The following is a 13838-nucleotide window of genomic DNA, read 5'->3' as shown; positions in this document are numbered from 1 at the left end:
CACCTTGAAGCTGGGAAGGCTAGTGCCCATGATGGAGCTGAATAGGATGCTGTTCACCCTCCAGTGACTACACTTAAACATGAAGATGAATCGTACCTCAGCATCAAGCTGCACCATTCAGGCATTGGTGTTTGTGCTCACTCAGAGCTCTGAGCCACTCTGATAAATTTCAATGAAGTGTGTGAGACGACCACCTCACACTTAATCTGGGTTGAACTCCATCTGCCACTTCTCAGACCAGTTTTGCATCCTATTGATGTCCAGCTGTAACCTCTGACAGCCCTCCACACTGCCCACAACACCCCCAACCTTTGTGTCATCAGCAAATTTAATCCATCCCTCCACTTCCTCATCCAGGCCATTTATAAAAATCGCGAAGAGTAAGGGTCCCAGAACAGATCCCTGAGGCACACCAGTGGTCACCGACCTCCATGCAGAATATGACCCGTCTGCAACCACTCTTTGCCTTCTGTGGGCAAGCCGATTCTGGATTCACAAAGCAAGGTCCCTTGGATCCCATGCCTCCTTACTTTTTCAATAAACCTTGCATGAAGTACTTTATCAAGTGCTTTGCTGACATCCATATACACTACATCTACTGCTCTACCTTCATCAACGTGTTTAGTCATGTCCTCAAAAAATTCAATCAGGCTCGTAAGGCACGAGCTGTCTTTGACAAAGTCATGCTGACTACTCCTAATCATATTATACCTCTCCAAATGTTCATAAATCCTTCCTGTCAGGATTTTCTCCATCAGTTTACCAACCACTGAAGTAAGACTCACTGGTGTATAATTTCCTGGGCTATCTCTACTCCCTTTCTTGAATAAAGGAACGACATCTGCAACCCTCCAATCCTCCGGAACCTCTCCCGTCCCCATCGATGATTCAAAGATCATTGCCAGTGGCTCAGCAATCTCCTCCCTTGCCTCCCACAGTAGCCTGGGGTACACCTCATCCGGTCCCAGTGTCCTATCCAACTTGATGCTTTCCAAAAGCTCCAGCACATCCTCTTATCCCTATAATCACCAAGATCCTTTTCCATAATGAATACTGAAGCAAAGTATTCATTAGGTACCTCTGCTACCTCCTCTGGTTCCATACACACTTGTCCACTGTCACACTTGATTGGTCCTATCCTCTCACATCTTATTCTCTTGCTGTTCACATACTTGTAGAATGCCTTGGGGTTTTCTTTAACCCTGCTTGCCAAGGCCTTCTCATGGCCCCTTCTGGCTCTCCTAATTTCATTCTTAAGCTCCTTCCTGCTAGCCTTGGAAGCAGAAATTGGGAACAGATGTTCTCAGGGAAATGTACGGCAGAAATGTGGTAAATGTTCAGGGGATACTTGCGTGGCGTTCTGCATAGGTGTGTTCCAGTGAAATAGGGAATGGGTGGTAGGGTGCAGGAACTGTGGTGTACAAAAGCTGTTGAAAATCTAATCAAGAAGAAAAGAAAAGCTTACAAAAGGTTCAAAAAGCTAGGTAATGATTGAGATCTAGAATTTTCTAAGTTCCTGCCTGATAGCTTCATATTTCCCCTTACTCCAATTAAATGCTTTCCTAACTTGTCTGTTCCTATCTCTCTCCAATGCGAAGGAAGGGGAGGTGGGGTGGCGTTGCTGGTTAAAAAAGAGATTAACGCAATAGAAAGGAAGGACATAAGCCGGGAAGATGTGGAATCGATATGGGTAGAGCTGCGTAACACTAAGGGGCAGAAGACGCTGGTGGGAGTTGTGTACAGGCCACCTAACAGTAGTAGTGAGGTCGGAGATGGTATTAAACAGGAAATTAGAAATGTGTGCAATAAAGGAACAGCAGTTATAATGGGTGACTTCAATCTACATGTAGACTGGGTGAACCAAATTGGTAAAGGTGCTGAGGAAGAGGATTTCTTGGAATGTATGCGGGATGGTTTTTTGAACCAACATGTCGAGGAACCGACTAGAGAGCAGGCTATTCTGGACTGGGTTTTGAGCAATGAGGAAGGGTTAATTAGCGATCTTGTCGTGAGAGGCCCCTTGGGTAAGAGTGACCATAATATGGTGGAATTCTTCATTAACATGGAGAGTGACGTAGTTAATTCAGAAACAAAGGTTCTGAACTTAAAGAGGGGTAACTTTGAAGGTATGAGACGTGAATTAGCTAAGATAGACTGGCAAATGACACTTCAAGGATTGACGGTGGATATGCAATGGCAGGCATTTAAAGGTTGCATGGATGAACTACAACAATTGTTCATCCCAGTTTGGCAAAAGAATAAATCAAGGAAGGTAGTGCACCCGTGGCTGACAAGAGAAATTAGGGATAGTATCAATTCCAAAGAAGTAGCATACAAATTAGCCAGAGAAAGTGGCTCACCTGAGGACTGGGAGAAATTCAGAGTTCAGCAGAGGAGGACAAAGGGCTTAATTAGGAAGGGGAAAAAAGATTATGAGAGAAAACTGGCAGAGAACATAAAAACGGACTGTAAAAGCTTTTATAGATATGTAAAAAGGAAAAGACTGATAAAGACAAATGTAGGTCCCCTGCAAACAGAAACAGGTGAATTGATTATGGGGAGCAAGGACATGGCAGACCAATTGAATAATTACTTTGGTTCTGTCTTCACTAAGGAGGACATAAATAATCTTCCAGAAATAGTAAGGGACAGAGGGTCCAGTGAGATGGAGGAACTGAGCGAAATACATGTTAGTAGGGAAGTGGTGTTAGGTAAATTGAAGGGATTGAAGGCAGATAAATCCCCAGGGCCAGATGGTCTGCATCCCAGAGTGCTTAAGGAAGTGGCCCAAGAAATAGTGGATGCATTAGTGATAATTTTTCAAAACTCGTTAGATTCTGGACTAGTTCCTGAGGATTGGAGGGTGGCTAATGTAACCCCACTTTTTAAAAAAGGAGGGAGAGAGAAACCGGGGAATTATAGGCCGGTTAGCCTAACGTCGGTGGTGGGGAAACTGCTGGAGTCAGTTATCAAGGATGTGATAACAGCACATTTGGAAAGCGGTGAAATGATCGGACAAAGTCAGCATGGATTTGTGAAAGGAAAATCATGTCTGACGAATCTCATAGAATTTTTTGAGGATGTAACTAGTAGAGTGGATAGGGGAGAACCAGTGGATGTGGTATATTTGGATTTTCAAAAGGCTTTTGACAAGGTCCCACACAGGAGATTAGTGTGCAAACTTAAAGCACACGGTATTGGGGGTAAGGTATTGGTGTGGGTGGAGAATTGGTTAGCAGACAGGAAGCAAAGAGTGGGAATAAACGGGACCTTTTCAGAATGGCAGGCGGTGACTAGTGGGGTACCGCAAGGCTCAGTGCTGGGACCCCAGTTGTTTACAATATATATTAATGACTTGGATGAGGGAATTAAATGCAGCATCTCCAAGTTTGCGGATGACACAAAGCTGGGTGGCAGTGTTAGCAGTGAGGAGGATGCTAAGAGGATGCAGGGTGACTTGGATAGGTTGGGTGAGTGGGCAAACTCATGGCAGATGCAATTTAATGTGGATAAATGTGAAGTTATCCACTTTGGTGGCAAAAATAGGAAAACAGATTATTATCTGAATGGTGGCCGATTAGGAAAAGGGGAGGTGCAACGAGACCTGGGTGTCATTATACACCAGTCATTGAAAGTGGGCATGCAGGTACAGCAGGCGGTGAAAAAGGCGAACGGTATGCTGGCATTTATAGCGAGAGGATTCGAGTACAGGAGCAGGGAGGTACTACTGCAGTTGTACAAGGCCTTGGTGAGACCACACCTGGAGTATTGTGTGCAGTTTTGGTCCCCTAATCTGAGGAAAGACATCTTTGCCATAGAGGGAGTACAAAGAAGGTTCACCAGATTGATTCCTGGGATGGCAGGTCTTTCATATGAAGAAAGACTGGATGAACTGGGCTTGTACTCGTTGGAATTTAGAAGATTGAGGGGGGATCTGATTGAAACGTATAAGATCCTAAAGGGATTGGACAGGCTAGATGCGGGAAGATTGTTCCCGATGTTGGGGAGGTCTAGAACGAGGGGTCACAGTTTGAGGATAGAGGGGAAGCCTTTTAGGACCGAGGTTAGGAAAAACTTCTTCACACAGAGAGTGGTGAATCTGTGGAATTCTCTGCCACAGCAAACTGTTGAGGCCAGTTCATTAGCTATGTTTAAAAGGAAGTTAGATATGGCCCTTGTGGCTACAGGGGTCAGGGGGTATGGAGGGAAGGCTGGGTTCTGAGTTGGATGATCAGCCATGATCATAATAAATGGCGGTGCAGGCTCGAAGGGCCGAATGGCCTACTCCTGCACCTATTTTCTATGTTTCTATGTTTCTATGTAAAAGGGATAGAATTATAATCACTATCTCCAAAATGCTCTCCCACTGAAAGACCTGACACCTGACCAGGTTCATTTCCCAATACCGGATCAAGCACAGTCTCTCCTCTTGTAGGCTTATCTACATATTGTGTCAGAAAACCTTCCTGAACATATCTAACAAACTCCACCCCATCTAAACCCTTTGCTGTAGGGAGATGCTAATCAATATTTAGGAAATTAAAATCTCCTACACGACAACCCTGTTATTATTACACCTTTCCAGAATCTGTCTCCCAATCTGCTCCTCAATGTCCCTGTTACTATTGGGTGGTCTATATATAGACTATATATATATATATATATCTATATCTATCTCTCTCTCTCTCTCTCTCTCTCTCTATCTATCTATCTCTCTCTCTCTCTCTATCTATCTCTCTCTATCTCTCTCTCTCTCTATATCTCTCTCTCTCTATCTATCTCTAAAAAAGAACACCCAGTAGAGTTTTTGACCCCTTCCTGTTCTTAACTTCCACCCACAGAGACTCAGTAGCCAATCCCTCCATGACTTCCTCCTTTTCTGCAGCTGTGACACTATCTCTGATCAGCAGTGCCACACCCCCACCTCTTTTGCCTCCCTCCCTGTCCTTTCTGAAGCATCTAAAGCCTGGCACTCTAAGTAGCCATTTTTGCCCCTGAGCCATCCAAGTCTCTGTAATGGCCACAACATCATAGCTCCAAGTACTGACCCACGCTGTAAGCTCATCCACTTTGTTCATGACGCTTCTTGCATTAAAATAGACACATCTCAAACCATCGGTCTGAGCATATCCCTTCTCTATCATCTGCCTATCTTCCCTCTCGCACTGTCTCCAAGCTTTCTTTATTTGTGAGTCAACCACCCCTTCCTCCGTCTCTTCAGTTCGGTTCCCACCCCCCAGCAATTCTAGTTTAAATTCTCCCCAATAGCCTTAGCAAACCTCCCTGCCAGGATATTGGCCCCCCTCGGAATCAAGTGCAACCCGTCCTTTTTGTACAGGTCATGCCTGCCCCAAAAGAGATCCCAATGATCCAGAAATCTTCAACAATAACCCAAACAGGCTGAAAGTAGAACAGCAGATCTTATAGAGCTGCTGAATGAAATACCTACAAAATAACAGTAAAGATATGAACCAGGGCATTACACTCTCCCCCCACCACAAATAGTCATGTCCTTCATCCCGTCATTAATAACACCGTTTTCAAAGGAATTTTGTGATGTCAGAACCTCCAATCCATTTGTAAATGGTAGTGACGTATCTTACTAGGGGGATAGTCACAACCCTCATTGTTTCACTGGTGCTACATCGGCTAGCCTACCTGGGGTTCTCCTGACTCTTTGAGACCTCCTTATCCCATCATCTACGTCTTCAGTTTCAGACACTCCTTGGGATACTTCTGGTCTACACGGTGAGGCCTCCCGCGATCTATCACTCATGCCTTCCTGCAGCTTGGATCCCTCTGCCATTTGGCTGAACTGAGCCTCATCCCCAGTTACTTCAGAGCCCAGCCCCACTTCCTGGTCCAGCTGCAAGCCTGCCTGAGCACTGTTAATCCCCCCCATGTCACCTGCCTCAGCGTGAGAAAGGTTGAGAATCTCTTCCTCATTTATTGGGGAGTTAGCGAAAGGCAGCATATACAACACCCCCATTTCCTCATCCTCTGAGTCCGTATCCCATTCAGGGGCTGGCGCCAGTTTAATCCTTCCTGCTGCTGGTCCTTCAGTCTCACTACGTTGTTGCAGAGTCCTCTTACTAGGTGTAGGGCCTAGGTCATACTCCAGGTCAACACGCACCTCTTGTCCCAGAGGTAGAAGGTGGTTCTGATGGAGAATCTTGACAGGCCCCTTGCTCTGCAGAAATGAGAGCAACTTGTCTTAAAAGTCTCTGCCCCCAGCTACGGGAAACTCACCTTCCAATTGGCACGCTCGTATTCCCTCCCATCCTACCGGGAAGTATGGATTGCCCACGGCACCCTCCTCTCCTGGGGCCCCAGTAGTATCTGGCATTTCTATTGCCATTACGTCAGCGCTAGTCTGAACTAGAACAAAATCTTTGCCCGCCATTTTATCAATTCACAGCCCTGCAAAATCCAAAAACATGTACTGTAATCACTTTACCGAACAATAGTTTAACACAGACTTAAACACAGAACCCACTGGATCAATGCTCAGGGCAATCACATAGCATCCAATGAAATCGATCCCAGACAAGCCCCCACAATGAAACGCCCTGATTTCCTTGGGCGTAAGTCTAAGGAAGACAACCTCCAGCCCCGCAAAACTCGAGAGATTGAGGCGCACTTGATCCCACCCCAAACCTCGGTTTGTGTGGATGCTGTGTCATTTGCTATCCTGTTACAAATTAATGCCACGAAATAACAGATGATACATTGCATATGATTAAAGAAATTGCATGTGTAAATCTTAACTGAAGGGTTAGTAAAGAATAACGAAAACAAAAGGGCCCATTCTAATTAAACAGGCAGATGTGCACAAGTTGGAGCTCAACTTGAACTTCTCTGTCACTCGCACGCTGGACTCTTGGTCGACGTGAAAGCACACATCACCTTCCAAACACCACTCGCAATCCTTTTTAAACAACCGAGTCTCCCACTGGAGACTGGTTCTCCCCAGCATTTTCTCTCTTCACCTCCTCTCAAGCAAAAGCCCCAAGCCCAACCGTATTGCACCTCACCAAGAAAACCTCCCGCTAATTGGATGGCACACATTCCACATCATCCATTATCTTCAACAATAACCCAAACAGGCTGAAAGTAGAACAGCAGCTCTTACAGAGCTGCTATATGAAATACCTACAGCATAACAGTAAAGATGTGAACCAGGGCATTACACTTATAAAGCCTCAGCTTTACATTCTTGATCCTGTATTCTAGCCTTCTTGAAGTGAATGCTAACATTGCATTTACCTTCCTTACCACCACCTCAACCTGCAAGCTAACCTTTAGGGAATCCTGCACAAGGACTCCCAAATCTCTTTGCATTTCTGATTTCTGAATTTTCTCCCCATTTAAAAAGTAGCTGATGCCTTTATTCCTTCCACCAAAGTGCATGACCATATGTTTCCTACACTATATTTCATCTGCCACTTATTTGTCCTTTCTCCTAATCTGTCTTTAGTCCTTCTGCAGGCTCCCTGCTTCCTCAACACTACCTGCTCCTCCACCTGTTTTCATGTAGTCTGTAAGATTCATGTAGAGATTCTGTCATGCAAACATTGATATATATACAGTGAAAAGAAGTATTTCCAACACTGGTCCCTGCAGAACACCACTGGCAGCCAACCAGAAAAGATCCCTTTTATTCCCACTCTTTGCTTCCTGTCAGTCAGCAATCATCTATTTATGCTCTTATTTTTCCTATAATACCATGGGCTGTCCTCTTGCTTTAACAGCCTCATGTGCAGCACCTTGTCAAAAGCCCTTTGAAAATCCAAGTGGACAACATCCATTAACACCCCATTGTCTAACCTGCCTATTATTTAATGCTTATGTTGATAAGTTCTTGCTTGGTAATGCTGTCAAAGGTTACGGGCAGAAGGCAGAAGAATGGGGTTAAGAGGAAAAATAAATTGGCCATGATTTATAGTGGAGCAGACTCAATGGGACAAATGGTCTAATTCTGCTCCTCTGTTTTATGGTCTAATGGTAAAAGAAAGTTTGGACATAAGGACTTGCGATCTGGCACAAAACATTGGGCAGCATTGCTACCCAGAGTATCTAGCGTAGTCATCTCTCAAGCACTGGAAAAATACTATCCACATTATTTATCCAAATTCCTTGAAATTTACTGAAAGGATCAGTGATGTCCTCTCTCTGTAACAGTATCCTTGGTTACAGCCGGGCAGCTTTGCTGAGGACATCAAAATCCATACTAAGTTCCCAAAAACAGTATTAACATTACCAAACATGCAGAGAAAAATAGATTTAAGGATGTACTCAAAAGATTGATTAAAGAAATATAACATCTATGACTTCTGAGATTCTTGGACCCATGACTACTTGGAGTTCTCAGCATTATCCCGAATATTGCTCTTCCACTCCAAGGCCACACATCAGATGTACATATAGTCCAGGCACAAGCAGTGGGCGGAACAAGCCATCGCACAAGCTGACAACCTAGCTTCTATCTACCCCATCTCTGGAAGTGTCTACGCTTCTCAAACTGGCCTCATAAGCCATATCTGGAGTTTTAAAAAATATACAGGAGTAGATATAGAGATATGAGATTTCAGATGCTGGAAGTCTGTTGCAACAAAAAGAATACTGGTGGAACTCGGTGGGTAAAGTGGCATCTGTGGAGGGAAATGGAGAACTAGTTTTTTGGGGAAAGACCCTTCACCTGAACTGGAATAAATACAAGTCACGTATACACGAGGAAATCTGCAGATGCTGGAATTTCAAGCAACACACATAAAAGTTGCTGGTGAACGCAGCAGGCCAGGCAGCATCTCTAGGAAGAGGTACAGTCAACGTTTCGGGCCACGACCCTTTGTCAGGACACAGATCCTAGAGATGCTGCCTGGCCTGCTGCGTTCACCAGCAACTTTTATGAATACAAGTCATCTTGGCTGCTGAAGAAGAAGAATGGTCATGGGTGATCACCGCAGCATTGGGCTTTGATGTTACTTTATTTTGAGGTCATAAAAGTTCTGGCTTATAAGAAGTTACAGTAAAGCAGCTACTAATTTGCTGTGCTTTATCTGTTACAGGCTTCATGAATTTGATGAGCAGGTTGCTGCTGTCCGAGAGGGTATGGCGAGAGTAGTCCCCGTGCCCCTTCTTTCTCTCTTCACTGGCTATGAACTGGAAACAATGGTACAAACTTCCTTTTTAAAAAAATTACCTCTGATTTGAATGTTCTCAAATACATGATTAGTCATGTATCACTTTGAATTATGCTTCGCAAGATTACTCTTGAAGTAAAATGTTGTATTGGTACAAAAGTCTAATACTTCCCTTTGCTTTATAAACTGGTTATGTGCTTAAACTGTTCCTACACCGGTACTTTCATGAACTGAGCTTAATTTGTGACCTGACAACTAGCCATAAAAAAAGGTTCTTTGTCAAAAAAGATAAATTGGTGAAAACTAATTGATAAATACAGTGGTAAACCACATTATTAATATCTGGTGCTTACTTTCACCCCGATCATATTTTCCTTCCTTTGCAATCACATTTCCCCTCCCCTCCCTTCCTAATTCCTTCATCCTGTTTCAGTGTTGCTTTCCCTTTTCTCCTCTGGGGCACTTTGGTGCTGCACTGTTTTGACTTCCAACTTTGATTCCCCAGGGAGCCATTTGGTAACAACCTGAACTTATCCTCAGTTATTCAGTGTTAAGCACAGCTTGAGGTTTGCCTCAAGTTGACCCAATGTAGTGCAGGGATTACTCTATGCATGTGCCCGTTGCACGCTAGCAACCTTGCAGGTGTCTTGGGTACTTCCTTTTGATTCGGTGTCGACAATCAGCAACTTATAACTTGATATATCCAATCTTTGGCTGTGTTGGGTCACCAACATTATAAAGGCCGGATGTAATTTGATCTCGTGCCACTATATGGGGTCTAATAGTTACATAATCAATCACTTATCACAAATTTCCTTTTTTGATGGAAATCTCTTTATGGTTATTTGTCAGGTCACAAAATAAGCTGAGTTCATGGAAGTGCCAGTGTAGGAATATTAAGTACTAAGGAAATTTGAACAATGAATCTCCTTACTATACTTGACTATGCATTCTGTGCATCCTGCTCTCTCAGTAAAGCAGTCAGCACAATCAAAGACCCCCACCCTCTCTACACATTCTCTCCTCTCTTCGTTTGAGAAGAAGATACCAAAGCCTGAAAGCGCGTACCTTCAGGCTCAAGAATAGTTTCTATGCTGAGGTAATAAGACCATTAAATCGTTCCCTAGTACAATAAGGTGAACTGTACTGCTGCCATGAAACAATAAATTTCACGACATTGTCAGTGATAATAAACCTCATTAGACCATAAGACATAGGAGCAGAATTAGACTACTCAGCCCATCGAATGTGCTCCGCCGTTCCATCATGGCTGATCCCGGATCCCACTCAACCCCACACACCTGCCTTCTCACCATATCCTTTGATGCCCTGACTGATCAGGAAATGATCAACTTCTGCCTTAAATATATGCACAGACCTAGCCTCCACCGCAGTCTGTGGCAGAACATTCCACAGATTCACTACTTTCTGATTTTAAAAAAAAATTCCTCCATACCTCTGTTCAAAGGGTTGCCCCTCAATTTTGAGGCTGTGGATACCCCCACCATAGGGAACATCCCTCCACATCCATCCTATCTAGTCCTTTCAACATTTGGTAGGTTTCAATGAGATCCCCATGCATTCTTCTAAATTCCAGTGAGTACAGGCCGAAAGATGCCAAATGCTCCTTGTATGTTAATCCCTTCATTCCTGGAATCATCCTCATGAACTCCTCTGGACTCTTTCCAATGACAACACATCCTTTCTGAGATATGGTGCCCAAAACTGTTGGCAATACTCCCAAGTGTAGCCTGACTAATGTCCTATAAAGGCTCAGCGTTATCTCCTTGCTTTTATGTTCTATTCCTCTTGAAATAAATGCTGACATTGCATTTGCAGCCTTTACCACAGACTCAACCTATAAATTAACATTCTGGGAATCTTGCACGTGGTCTCCTAAGTCCTTCTGCACCCCTGATGTTTGAACCCTCTCCTCTTTTAGATAATAGTCCGCACTATTGTTCATTTTACCAAAATGCATTCTCTTACATTTCCCAACACTGTATTCTATCTGCTATTTTTTTGCCCATTCTTCCAATTTGTCTCAGTCCTGCTGCAATTGTATTGCTTCCTCAGCTCTACCTCCCCCTCCACCTACCTTCATATCATCCGCAAACTTTGCCACAAAGCCATCGATTCCATTATCTAAATCATTGACAAACAATGTGAAAAGCAGCAGTCCCAATACTAACCCCCGAGGAACACCACTAGTCACTGGCAGCCAACCAGAGAAGGCCCCTTTTCTTCCCAGTCACTGCATCTTGCAGCTATTCTACTATCCATGCCAGTACCTTTCCTGTAACGCCATAGGGATTTTATCTTGTTAAGCAGTCTCATGTGTGGCACCTTATCAAATGTGTTCTGAAAATCCACCCTGCTTGTTACTTCCTTGAAGAACTCTGTAACAGATTTGTCGGGCAAGATTTTCCTTTAGGAAAACCAGCTGACTTTGACTTATTTTAACATTGGTCTACAAGTTCCTTGAAACCTCATCCTTAATAAGACACTCCAATACTTTCCCAACCACTGAGGTTAGGCTAACTGACCTATAATTTCCTTTCTTTTGCCTGACTCCCTTCTTAAAGAGTGGAGTGACATTTGCAATCTTCCAGTCCTCTGGGACCATGCTAGAATCAAGTGGTTCTTGAAAGATCATGACCAATGCATCTGTTATCTCTTCAGCAACCACTCTCAGGACTCTGGGATGTAGTCCATCTGGCCCAGGTGACTTATCAATGTTAAAACCTTTTGAGTTTGCCTAGCACTGTTTCCTTTGTAATAGCAATGGCACTCACTCCTGCTCCCTGACACTCATGGACCTTTGGCGCACTGCTAGTGTCTTCCATAGTGAAGACAGATGCAAAGTACCCATTAAGTTCATGCATCATTTCTTTGTCCCCCACTACTACCTCAACAGCATCATTTTCCAGTGGTCCAAATCAACTCTCACCTCCCTTTTATTCTTCATGTAACTGAAAAAAATTTTTGGTATTCTGCTTTATATTATTGGCTTGTCTGCCCTCATATTTCATCTTTTCCTTTCTTATAGCTTTTTTTGTTAGCGTTAACTTCCTTTGTCAGCCATGGTGGCCTACCCCTGCCTTGTGAACTATTCCCAGAAACTTCAGCCATCTCTGCTGTGCCATCATCCCTGCCAGTATCTTCCTCCAATCCACCTAGGCAAGTTCCTCTCTCATGCCTCTGTAATTCCCTTTATTCCATTGCGATACAGATACATGTGTCTTGTGCTTCTCCTTCTCAAATTGCTGTATGAATTCAATCATATTATGATCACTGCCTCCTAAGGGTTCCTTTTCATTAAGCTCCCTAATAAGATCTGGGTTATTACATAACAACCAAGATGGCGTTTTCCCGAGTAGGCCCAAGCACGTGCTGTTCTAAAAAGCTTTCTTGCAGGCATTCAACAAATTCTCTTGTGATCCGATACCAACCTGATTTTCCCAGTCCGTTGCATATTGAAGTCCCCCATTGCAATTGTGTCATTACCCTAACTGCCTTTACCAGCTCCCTTTGCAATCTCAACCTTGGCTGCTACTTGGAGGTCTATATATCATTCCCAGAATGGTTTTTTTTATCCTTGCAATTTCTCAACTCTACCCACAAAGGTCAACATTCTCTTCCTCAAGATGTAATTTCATCTCTTACCAACAGAGCCACAGCACTGTCTATGCCTTTCTGTCTGACCTTTTGATACAAAGCATATCCTTTGATGTTAAGCTCTCAGCTATGACCTTCTTTCAGCCAAGACTCAGTGATGTCCACAACGCCATACCAACCAATTTGTAATTGGGCCACGAGTTTGTCCACCTTATTCCAAAATCTACATGCATTTAAATACAGCACCTTCAATCCTATATTCTTTGCCCTTTTTAATTTTGCCTCTGTGGTACAAGTTAACTCTTTGCTCTGTCTGCATTTGTATCCAGTCATTTTCTTGTCCTTCCTTACATTCATGTTACACCCATCATCTACTTGTACACCTGCTGGCTCATCCTCAGCTCTACCATACTGGTTCCCATCCCCCTGCCATATTAGGTTAAACCACTCCCAACAACTCCAGTAAATTTGACGGTGAGAATATTGATCCCCCTGCGATTCAAGTGCAACCCGTCCCTTTTGTGCAGGTTCCACCTGCCCTAGAAGACATCCCAATTATCCAGAAATCTGAATCTCTCCCCACTGCTCCAATTCTTCAGCCATGCATTCATCTGCCACCTCATTCTATTCCTATCCTAACTGTCGTGTAGCACAGGCAGTAATTTTGAGATTGCTACCCTTGAGGTCCTGCTTTTCAGCTTCCTTCCTAACTCCCTATATTCTTTTTTTCAAGACTTCCTCCCATTTTTTTCCCATGTGGTTGGTACCAATATGTACCATGACTCCTGGCTGCTCACCCTCCTTTTTCAGGATATTGTGGATGTGTCCAGAAACATTTGGGACCCTGGCACCTGAGAAACATACTACCAACCGTGTTTCTTTTTTGTGTCTATCTGTCCCCCTCACTGTAGAGTCCCCTATAATTGCTGCCATCTTCTTCAGTTCCCTACTTCCTTACCCTTCTGAGCCACAGGGCCAGACTTAGTGCCAGAGATATGGCCGCTATTGCTTCCCCCAGGTAGGTCATGCTCCCAACAGTACTCAAAATGGAGTACTTATTGTCGAGGGGGTCGTCCA

General features: G+C 43.9%; 1 protein-coding gene across 7 annotated transcripts in view; it reads left to right on the top strand.

Annotated features, from left to right (window-relative positions):
* herc2 (HECT and RLD domain containing E3 ubiquitin protein ligase 2) overlaps positions 1–13838 on the top strand; it is a 240637-nt gene that overhangs the window by 223481 nt on the left and 3318 nt on the right. For all 7 annotated transcript variants that reach the window (XM_063054516.1, XM_063054512.1, XM_063054515.1 and 4 more), the window contains one exon: positions 9069–9174. In XM_063054516.1, coding sequence (XP_062910586.1) covers positions 9069–9174 — 106 coding nt within the window. The remainder of the gene's footprint in view (positions 1–9068; positions 9175–13838) is intronic.

This window comes from Mobula hypostoma, chromosome 7, assembly GCF_963921235.1.
Source record: "Mobula hypostoma chromosome 7, sMobHyp1.1, whole genome shotgun sequence".
NCBI lineage: Eukaryota > Metazoa > Chordata > Chondrichthyes > Myliobatiformes > Myliobatidae > Mobula > Mobula hypostoma.
Note: the sequence above shows the minus strand (reverse complement) of the source record. Positions and strands in the feature narration are given on the sequence as shown.